Below are 11,525 nucleotides of genomic sequence, written 5' to 3' on the forward strand. Positions count from 1 at the left end.
TTCAGCTCAGGTCATGATCTCAGGTTCCTGGGATCGAGCCCTCCATCAGGCTCCCTGCTCACCTGGAAGCCCCCTCTCCTCCTGCTTGTGTTCTCTCTCTCTCTCTCTCTCTCTCTGTCAAATAAATAAATATATAAAATCTTTTAAAACAAAATTTATATATATATCAAGTTACCATTTTTTGCCTGTTTAATAAGCAAGAATTTTATGATCATCTTAAGGGCTGATGAGGAAGGGTGTAGCCTGCACTCCTGCCAGATAAGTGAATAGGTGCACATTCCATTTGAAAAGCAGTTCAAGATCTGTATCAAGAACCTTACAATGTCCTTATCCTTTGATCTGTCCTAAAGACTCTCCTAAGGAAATGCCTTTGATAGACCTAGAATTAGTATATACAAAGTTGTTCGCCACAGCATTCATTGGTTATAATAAAATCTAGGAGTGCCTAGGTGGCTCAGTCAGTTGTGTCCAACTCTTTTTTTTTTTTTCTTAAGATTTTTAAAATTTATTTGGCAGAGATCCACAAGTAGGCAGAGAGTCAAGAGAGAGAGAGGAGGAAGCAGGCTCCCTGCTGAGCAGAGAGCCTGAAGGGAGCCTCAATTCCAGGACCCTGAAATCATGACCTGAGCCTAAGGCAGAGGCTTTAACTCACTGAGCCACCCACGCACCCCTGTGTCCAACACTTGATTTCAGCTCAATGGTGGGATCAAGCTCTACATTGGGCTCTACAGTCAGTGCAGAGTCTACTTGTCCCTCTCTCTTCCTCCCCATGCTCATTCTCTCTCTGTCTCTAAAATAAATAAATAAAATCTTAAAAATAAATAAGTAAATTAAAATAAACTTATGTACACACACACCATAGAGTATAAGTAGCCATTAAAAATAATTTTTAAGGGGCGCCTGGGTAGCTCAGTCATTAAGCATCTGCCTTCAGCTCAGGTCATGATCTCAGGGTCCTGGGATGGAGTCCCACATCAGGCTCCCTCCTCGATGGGGATACTGCTTCTTCCTCTACCCTTCCCCCTGCTCATGATCTCTCTCTCTCTCTGTGTCTCTCACTCTCTCAGATAAATAAAACCTTTAAAAAAGAATAATTTTGAAGACTGCAAGATGGGAAAATAAAATACAAAAAACTTCGTATATTAACTGGGAAAACCAGGTTATAAAACTGTATATATACTATGATTCTAATATAAAACTGTATGTATACTATGATTCTAACTTAGCTGGTGGGGGGTGTTTTTATTTATTTATTTTAAAGTAGACTCCATGCCCACCGTGGAACCCAACACGGGGCTTAAACTCACGACACAGAGATCAAGAGTGAGATGCTTTACTGACTGAGCCACACAGGCACCCCTCTAGTTTAGTTTTGTTTAGTTTTGTTTTTTTTTTTTTATTTGACAGAGAAAGACACAGTGAGAAAGGGAACACAGGCAGGGGGAACGGGAGAGGTAGAAGCAGGCCTCCCACCAAACAGGGAACCTGATGCGGGGCTCAATCCCAGGACTCCAGGATCGTGACCTGAGCTGAAGGCAGACGCTCAATGACTGAGCCACCCAGGCGTCCCTCTAGTTTAGTTTTGTCTACACATACATAGACCAGCAGGAATTCTACTACATCTTTTCTCTAGCTTTATTGAGCTATAACTGACCTACAACATTGTGTAAGTATAAAGGTACAGGGTGTTGATTTCGTACATTTATATATTGCAAAATGATTACCACTGCAGCATTAGTTAACCCCTCCATCCTGTCACATAATTCCATTTCTATTTTGTGGTAAGAACATTGAAGATCTACTCTCTTACCAGCTTTCAAAGGGATATACCACATTTAACTGTGTCTCCCTTGTTTTTTCCTGGGCAGTAGGAGTTATAACGAATGTTTTCATTTTCAGAATTCTCTCCAATGCATTACATTTAAAATCAGGAAACTGTTACTAATCAGCATAGGTATACTAAGTGTTGTGTAATATGCTGCTTCATTCCCACAGCTGTTGCTGGACACCCATTCCCTGAAGATGGTCCTGCTCGATCTACCTTCCATTGGCTCACAGGTGGTGAGGAAAGCACCTGCTAGTTACACCAAGATTGTTGTGAAAGGCATGACCCGCGCAGAAATGATACTCAAGGTGGGGCTTATGTCTTCCTCGGGGTTTCTGTTAAAAGGGGCTGGTTATCTGGTGGCTTATTCCAAGTAGTACTGGTTTTGAAAGTACAGGTTAGGGTCTGTCCCTATCAGTCCCAAGGGATTGTCCACATTCCTTAGCTGGACTAGATTTTGACCTCATTAGATACTGTTGAAAGTCGATAGACAGTTTACTCAGGCGATCAGTAATTCTTTCTGACAAATGAATTTTTCGTTGTAAAGGGATTCTCTTGTAGTAGGATTTCGCCAAGATTGGAAATCAGGTGGGTTGACGCCATGAATCAGTGTCTCAGCCAAGGATCTCTTTGCTTCTCAGCAGGACTTTCTGGCCCAGGTATCAGTTACTCCCTTCCCCATAAACCTCTTTAGCTTTCTGTATTCTTCGACTTTACAGGAACTCTAAACAGATGTTTCAGGGACTGAATCTAATCAGCAAATGGACTCTCTAAAGCCCCATGTAACAAATTATTATATGTGGGTGATGATGTTGCGAATGTCTGAAGCCTTGGGCACCTGCATCTGATTTTCACCTGCCCTTGTTGAGAAGGGGGGTGAGGGGCTCTCGGAGGAGAGGGGAAGCCTGGAGAACAAATGAAACCGTCATGAATGTTTCTAAAAGACCAGGGCTTGCAGGCTTGTCATGTCTGTCTCCCAAACAGAATGACTCTCAAACGATGGCAGGAGTGGAAGGTAGCTATGGCACCTGAGACTTCCATGGGACCAGGTGAGGGTCTGGCCTCAGGAAGTCAGAAGCAGCCTCGTCGGTTTCCCCCCCACAGCTGGCTTACCCACCGGGGAGGAGAGCTCGCAGCTTGGGAGCTATCTGCAGGGAATGTCTGAGTGAACTGGTCCTTGTCCCTCTGTGGTCCGTTCTCAGGAGTTCACAACAAAACCAGTCCATGGCAGGAAGAAAATCAGACACGGCATTCCAAAACCAAAGAGGAATGAATTTGAGGCTCTCAATACCATTAGTTTCCTTCTGTTTGTGTATTAATCAATAGTTTAAATGAATATAGTTAAATGAAGTTCAGATTTTAAGTCTTGAAGAGTGAGGCAGCTTTGGGATTTTTGTCTTTTTGTCCTCATTCACTTAGATTTTTTTTTAATTTAATTTTTTTTTTAAAGATTTTATTTATGACAGAGGTGGTGAGGGAGGGAACACAAGCATGGGGGAGTTGGAGAAGGAGAAGCAGGAAGCCTGATGTGGGGCTCGATCCCAGGACCCTAGGATCATGACCTGAGCCAAAGGCTGACGCTTAATGAGTAAGACACCCAGGTGTCTTAACCTAATGACTAAGACACACCAGGTGCCCCATAACCCACTTAGCTTTATGACTTTTGCGACCCATCTCTCAGGGATGAGGTGCCTCGGGACAGGAGGAGCAGGTATCGTGAACCCCTGTCTCAAAACAGGAGACTCCAACACGGTGTTTCACAGAATGGTCCCAATATGTAAAAATCGCCTGGGAACCAGCCCGGGCCTTCTGAGCTGAAGTCTTCAGGAGGGGGACGTAGGAATCTGTTACTCAAAAAGTAATCCAGGTGATATTTGTGGTTTAGCAAATTTAAAAAACCATGCTGTCACTGAATTTGGAGATGAAATACGGCATCAGGACATTCCTGAGCTCAGGATTGCTATCGCTTAAGGAGATCTTGCAGAATCCATTTCAGGGTCAGCTTGCAAGTAGGGAAAAATGATCATCCACCTTCCAGTCATGACTTCCCCTGCAGTCCTGCTCCTGTCTCTCTCCCCCGGTAGGTAGTGATGGCTCCTCACGAACCATTGGTGGTGTTTGTTGACAACTACATCAAACTCCTTACGGACTGCAACACAGAAACCTTCCAGAAGATACTGGACATGAAGGTCAGTTCAGTGAGTTGTTTTTTCCACACTCACACATCCTTGTCACACTCTGGTTCTTAACTGGGGTGGGGAGGGGAGGAGATTGGGACATGGGGTCCTAGGTAGCTCTCTCAAAGTGCCTCTGCCTGACCCCATGCTGCAAACCAGATTCTAAGAAGTGTTCTGGGGAGAAAGCTCCCAGGCCGAATAAGTTCCTGATGCTGCTGGTATCTCCGTGCTCCTTCGAGGACCATGGCACCATGGAGGCTGGGAGCAGAAGGAATGCAGTGGGGAAGGAGTAGTACCCGTCCGCACTCTGTCCCTTCTCTCTTGACCCCATCTTTTGCTCCTATTATCTGTTTTTCCTTCCTCTGCTTTTCTCCCAGGCTGCTCCTGGCCTGGGCTGGTAACTGCCCTCAATAAAGTGTTCATCGTCCACCTGGAGTAATTACACCGCCGTTTGCACAATCTGCTGCTGCGCTTTCCCCCCAGGCCTTTCTGGGGCCAGATTTCATGATTATCCTCCTTTGTCTTTCAATCAGGGGCTGAAGAGAAGCGAGCAGAGCAGCATGCTGGAGCTTCTACGCCAGAGGCTCCCCACTCCGCCTTCAGGTCCAGAAGGCTCCAGCTCCCTGTCCTTACTGGCCCCAACACCAGAACAGGAGTCCTCGCGTATCCGCAAACTAGAGAAACTGATTAAAAAGAGACTGTAGGAGCAGACACAGGGCACTTTTGTCCCCTGGCCTGTGATGCTCAGCACCCCCCTACCTATCCTGTGCTCCCCCTGACTCTTGGATCATCTGTCTTGAAACTTCCTGGGACATATGGGTTGTTAATGAGTCTTGCCCACAACCTGTCTTAATTTGCGTCCTGATCAAGAAGCCAAGCAAGGGCAGGGAGAGGAAAAGCCTCCTTGGTTGATCCCAGATTCCTACAGCAGAGGCGGCGGTGGGCGAAAGGACTCCATAGTCCACTTGTGTTCCTGGGCTGCTTTCAACCCATCCCGTTGTCACCGGCCTCGCTCCCCGACCCCTGCAGTCACATCCGTCTGGCTTGTGGCCCCATCTCCCGTGCCTGTGCAGGCAGCTTGGGTGAGAAAGCCTGGATCCCACCCTTTCCTCCATCTGCTGCTGTTTGAGATTACCACTGCAGCCAGGCCCTAAGAGTTGTCCTTTCTGCTCTGCAGGCTTGGCTCTGGAGGAGGTGGCAGAATACAGGTGGAGGACATTGGCCTTGCCTTATGAAGGCAGTGGAGGCAGGAGCACTCTTCCTCATAGGTCCATTTTCCTGGTACATAATTGTCATGACTGGGCCAGTGCGTTCTTCACATTTCTCCATAACCCGCAGTCCCCCGTCTGTATACATCTAAGGAGAAATTCCCACTGTGTCTCTCACCTGGGAAGATCCTATGTGTTCTCTGTGCCATAGGGCTCCTTGCTTGGGGCTGAGGGTAGACCTGTATCTGTCCACTCACTGCATGATGTAAGCAGATTATTTTCTCCATATCTTTATCCCCACCCTGCTCCTGACTTCTAGGGAAGGGATGGCCTTCTGTGAAGAGAAACTAGGACGTTTTCCTAGAAAAACTTGTCCTAGGCTTTCTCCTCAGATGAAGCTGTGGGACAGCACAGGAGGCCTGGGCCCTCTAATCCCCTTCCTGCCCATTTATTTTAAAACCCAAATTACTTTCCAGAATGATCTGAAACAACAAAAGCAATGTGAAGTGCCAGAGTGACCTATGACTTTATTACTATCAGGAAAGAACCCAGGTCCTTGGATACCTTAGGAACAGAATGTTGGCCTTAAACACCTGCCCAGAGCCTGCCCAAGCCCGGAACACACCCCGACCCCTGACCCCTGGCCTGCCCATCCTTTCCACTGGCGTGCAGCCAGCACAGCCTGGCAGAAGAGAACTGCCTCCTAGAACTGCGTCAGTCCTCAAATCGTCCTGCAGCACGAGAACAGGCAGGGTAGCAGGTCGCTGCCCTGATTTGCCAGGTTCGCTCACACCCTCTCTCAACACGACCATAGCCTCAGGGCCGCCGCTGTTGGTGTGGGCCTTCTTCAGGAATTCTAAACAAGTTGCTGGCCTGGTGCATAGAGAGCTAAGGAGGAAGGAGGAGCTCTTAACAGAGAATGCACATAACAGGCCTCAAGATAAAATTGGGATATCAAATAGCACACAAAAATGAGTTTTCAGGATAGAGGAAGTTTCCTGAAAATCCATAAAACTTGTGATAGCCACACAGGAGGGCACTTTAAGGTTTGAAAACCAGGCCAGGAACTGTTCATTTCCCCCCTTCTTGTTCTCCAGTGCCCTTGCCTCTCCATTAACCTTCTCTCAGACTCAGTCCATCATCCTGGGCCTCGTTTCTTCCTCAGCTTCTAGGCTTCTCTTGCTTGTCCATGTGACTCTTAACGTGTAGAGCATCTCATGACTCAACAGCACGGAGCAGAAAGTGCAGCCCTCAGCTGAGCTCTCAGGAAAAGCTCCCTAAATAAGGGAAGGGGGGATAGTGTGGGGAAGGGATTGGGCACGCATGGGGGTAGGGGCTGGGCAGCCAGGCAAGACTGAACTGTCATGCTGCTCTGGTGACGTCCTTCCGCCCGCACTAATAGAGGTTAACCTTCTCTTCCTGCTCTAGAAAGGGGCCAATGGGCCCATCTACAAACAGCACCACCACTTGGGCCATCTGTCATCAACCTGGGGAGCCGGGGAAGCTGGCAGGCTCCACATGGTTCTTGTCACTCTCAGTGTTTATCAATGCACACTTCTCTTTTCGGTTCATTCCTGAAGAGTCATTTTCTGGACATCTCCATAATGCATTGAGATGTCAAGCTGCTGCTGTTGTTCCCCCAGTTGGTGGTCACAGCCAGGGAAGTTGCTTTCTTGATTTATTACATTGTCAGGAATCTCCAAGGAGCCAGCAGATGTCAGGAGGAGTTATGTTAAATGCCTCATTGAAGGGGTCTGAATGCTGCATATGCGTGTTTCTCAGCTGGGGATACGTGTCAGAATCATGCGGGGCCCTTTTTACACCTACAGTTGCCTGGAGATTCTGAATCGGTATATTTGGAGTGGGGCCTGGCATAGAAGTAATTATAATGTTTACCCTTTTGTTAAAAACCACTGCAATAAAATTAGATACTGTACCTATTCCACACCCCCACCCGCTTTCTCTAAGTCTTTAAAAAAAAAAAAAATACTTTGAAGCCACTTTATGTGGGTAAAATAAATATGGTTCATTTATAACCGAAAAAGAGCTGCTGTCCTTATTATGGACAGACTTCCTGCTGGCTGGCTTAGAGGGGCCCAGGCTGGAGAAAGTTCCGTTTGGATCATAACAGTGAGACAGGAACACAATGGATAGAGTGTTTTGACCTCCAAGTTCAGTTCTGGAATTGAAATTGTCACCACTCCCCTTCCTCTCTTAAGGAACAAAGAACTCGTACCTAGGACTTTGCCTGGCCCCCCCCAGAAAAAGGTGCCTGGTCTCTCATGCCTAGGATGGCTCTTCGGTGCAGATCAAACAGGACTGAGAGCGGACTGCCAAAGACCAGGGTGACAGTTGTGAGGCCAACAGGGCGAGCAAGCCGGTCTGCAGCTGCTGCCTGATGTGGGGCTGTTACACTGCTCCTGGATTGCTGCTGGTCAAGGAAACCTGGTTCCCTATTTGCAGAATGCTAGGGAAAATGCCAAAAGGTCACAGCTGGAAATGTAATTCCTCTCCCTAGGAAGAGAAATCTCCAAAATAACTAACTTGCTGACGGTAAAAGCCAGTGGTTCACACTTTCTGTCAACTCCAAGTCAGATTTCTAAAAATAAAATCATTAGAACTGCATTGGGCCCCTTAAACAATAGCCTTGGAAACATGGCCGCATGAAAAGCTGGAACGCAGAAAGAGTCCGTGTTGCACTGTATATAGCAAATCCAAATTTCCAGTCTCATTCTAGGATTTATCAAAATAGATAGCCTCTCAGACCCTCAAAGTTGCATACCTTTGGGAGGTATCAGTTTCCTTAAAATAAAGAGACTGCGTTTTGTGTAAATATCTTTCATTTCCCCCCATCTGGAAGTGATTTCTTGGTGCATATTGGAGCATGAAGTACTACAGTTAATTAAACATTACTGGATGTCATTTGCTAGGGTGTATTTCCTCACTGTTGACAGAAAACAGAACGGACAATAGAAAGGAATCAGGAAGCCGGTGAGCCATGGGCCCCACGCAGTGTTTCCCCTGCGCCCCTGTTCCCTGCCTAAGAAGGGCCCCTTCCCTGACCACCGAAGGGACCAGTGCCTGAAGACAGCCCTGCTTGTCAGCAGGGTCCTAGCATGTCCGGGCTGTGGCAGACACCTTCTATAAATATGTATAAAGTGTGCTGCTTCCAACTTGGAACCCTTCCTGTGCCCTGAATTTCTATCCTGTTGACTTTCCCTTCTCCACCTTGCTGTTCCAGTCATAGCCTGCTTTTCCATGTGACTGCAAATGAGTTCTCTCCCGTCCACAGTAAGTTAATCCTGTTTCCTTAATAACTGGGTGGGCATTTTGCAGTGAACTTTTTGGGAAGTCTGATGTTTCTTTCAGCGGTGGAAAATCTGTTGCAGCACTTCCATTCAGTTGGCTTGGAGATCATTACCTAGTTTCCATTCTTTATTTTCACCAACTCCCCCACTTCAGCAGGGTACCCAGAGATCAATCTGATGAAAAAAGAAACCTTTCCTTATAACCCTCTAGAAGGGCAAGGCGGGATGGTTCACCTGCCCGGTTCTCTTCCCTCTCAACCTCCATAACTGGGCGTGGGAGGCCCTGGAGAGCAGCAGAATGGGAAGAAGGTGTCCAAGACCTGATCTCCAGGGCTGGGTCTGGCACTTTGACATTGGATGAGTCTTTGGTTCTCTGAACCTTAGTTTCCAGGGTCTGTGAAAGGGGATTCTAATGAATCAGATTGTATAGGTCACCTAAAACCAGGTGGTGTGCCCATGCTCTGTAAACTGTAAGGTAGTGTGAAGTAGGAAGTGTTCATTATCACTGGCCAAGCCCAAACCCCTGGCAGCTGGCCTGGCTGGATGGTGGGCAGCCACAGGGCTTGTTCTGTTCCTTGACTGACTTAAACAAGACGGCCAGTGGGCCACATAATCATGCCGCTCTATGCCAGGTGCCTCTGCCACGGGTGTCGGAATAATAGCTGGTCTTTGCCTTTTTAAGTCATGCCCATGATATCCAACTTATTCAAAAGCTTGAGGACTCTCCAAACCCTCTCGTCCCCTTGCCCGAGCAGCTGCTATTTTCATAGCATTTAGGGATAAACCTTCAGACAAGGAGAAGAGAGCTTCCTCCCTCCCTCCTGTTGGCTGGGCTGCCTGTTGTGGAAAATGCAGCACGTTTCCTCTGAATGCAAATTAGGTTTGCCAAAGGCTGCCTTCCAAACGAATTCTTTAGATACGGTGTCTGGTGTCCACAGACCAGATTTCAACTGGCCATTCATGGCAGGCAGGGACAAAACTCTCGCCTACCCTCTTTCTCCCCCCACCACCCCCTCACCTACAATGACCAAAAAAAAACTGCGCAAGAATATCTTGGGACAGGCTATTTATCACCAGCTATTTAGTTTACAGTTGCCTTTCAAAGAAGTTTAGACCTTTCTCAAGGCCAGCTGAATCCCTGTAATCTGGGCTTTCAGTTCCCTCTGGGGATTTTGATACAGAGAGTGGTAAGTGATAGAGCGATAATAAAGTTAAATAGGGTTCGGTGCTTTGTCCCCTGGGAATGTTTATCACTTAATCTGAGGGCTCTGGTAGCTTCTGCTCAGTAATCAAATGGAATCTGTATGCTTGCCGGGCCTCCTCCTGTTTGGGGTAATTTTTCCAAAAGTGCGAAATTAAGAATAGCTTCTCAAAAAACTTCCCTTTACTTCCGAGGCCAAGACAAGTATTTGCAAAGTGGGCTGCCACTTTCAGGGGTACCAGGTGAAATGGGGGAGAGAAATTCTATCTCTTCTTGTGCTTGTTTGCTTTGCACTACTGGAGAAGGAAGGCAGTTCTCAGGGACAGGAGAAGCAGACCAGCTGCTGGAGAGCCCACATTCACAGAATTCTTCACGAATGAAAGCCCCGTGGTTGGGCTGCCATTAGCAGACAGATGGAAAAATAACAAATATTGTATAATGAAAGCATGAGTTCACACAGAGACACCCCATAACCCCATACCCTGTTGTGTCCGGGGGCGGCTCTTAAAGGATTCCAAGTGCTGGCAGGGTAGCTGGCTGGCTCGGTTGTCAGAGGAGGGCACTGATCTAGGTGAGGGCCCAGCTGATCTAGCCCCGGGCGTTGGGTTGCCACCCGGCTACTGTATAAGCAGATACTAACTTTGATTGTAAGGGGGCCTGAGAGGTCTGTGCTATTCCAGTGTTATCCGGAAACTAGTGATTGAGGTTCAACTGTGTCCCGAACACCTGGTAATGTCTCAGGGGATCAAAATCCCTGTGAAGTAGGTGTGATCGGCTCCAATTTTATAGACGTGGAGCTGGGGGCCGGGAGGGCAAATGCTGTCAAGGCTGTGTGGCTGGTAGGTGGTGGTATGCAGCCTGGACTCCGGCCTCCGTCTGCCCATGCTCCTTATGCTACACCTGCGGCTTTCCAGTGTACGAGACAGTTTTACATGGGACTTTTGCTCTACGACACAGAAGCATTTTTATGCATGTATTTTCTGAGTTCAAATAACTTTCAAAGCAAATCCGTGAGAATGTTGAAATTATGATTTTTAACTAGAAAGCATTTTATTGTTTGTAAATAGAAGTTTTTTATTTATTGTTTTTAAACATTCTATTTATTTGTCAGAGAGAAAACACGAGCAGGGGGAGGGGCAGAGGGAGAAGCAGACTCCCCACTGAGCAGGGAGCCCAATGTGGGACTCAATCCCAGGACCTGAGCTGAAGGCAGACACTTAACCAACTGAGACACCCAAGTGGCCCAATAGAAAGCATTCGAAATCTAAGGTTATGTGCACCAATCCCCACATTCAGTCGTGTATTTCTGTGTTTGGCTTTGGTTGCACCAGATACAGAAATGTTAATTTCATCCAGCTTAGAATTTGCAACTAACAGTTTTATTTTAACAGCCCTCCTTCCAATCCCAGATATTCTTCGCTTACACAGCCATGACAAGGACTCTAGCTCTGCGTGCACGAGAGAAGCCCCGACGGCTCCCATTCACACACGAAGGGTCTATATCATCACACATTTGCGCCTGGAACACATCTGAGGATGCGTGTGGTGTTACTAGAGTTCTGAATGTTCAGTTATTGGAGTGGGTTTTACATATGCACTCTTTAAAAAAAAAATAGATTTTATTTATTTCTTTGCCAGAGAGAGAAACAGCGAAAGAGAGAACACAAGCAGAGGGGAGTGGGAGAGGGAGAAACAGGCTTCCCACTGAGCAGGGAGCCCAATTCGGGGCTCGATCCCAGCACTCTGGGATCATGACCTGAGCTGAATGCAGACGCTTAACCCACTGAGCCACCCAGGTGCCCCTTA

The 11,525-nt window shown here is 47.2% G+C and overlaps 1 protein-coding gene across 2 annotated transcripts in view; it reads left to right on the forward strand.

Moving 5' to 3' along the window:
* The window catches only part of VPS53 (VPS53 subunit of GARP complex), a 137,436-nt gene extending 129,695 nt beyond the window's left edge, over positions 1-7,741 (forward strand). For both annotated transcript variants that reach the window (XM_047706057.1, XM_047706058.1), the window contains 3 exons: positions 1,996-2,133; positions 3,910-4,014; positions 4,536-7,741. In XM_047706057.1, coding sequence (XP_047562013.1) covers positions 1,996-2,133; positions 3,910-4,014; positions 4,536-4,706 — 414 coding nt within the window. In that variant the 3' untranslated portion in view covers positions 4,707-7,741. The remainder of the gene's footprint in view (positions 1-1,995; positions 2,134-3,909; positions 4,015-4,535) is intronic.
* The last annotated feature ends 3,784 nt before the right edge of the window (positions 7,742-11,525 follow it).

Source organism: Lutra lutra, chromosome 16 (assembly GCF_902655055.1).
Source record: "Lutra lutra chromosome 16, mLutLut1.2, whole genome shotgun sequence".
In the NCBI taxonomy this organism is placed as follows: Eukaryota; Metazoa; Chordata; class Mammalia; order Carnivora; family Mustelidae; genus Lutra; species Lutra lutra.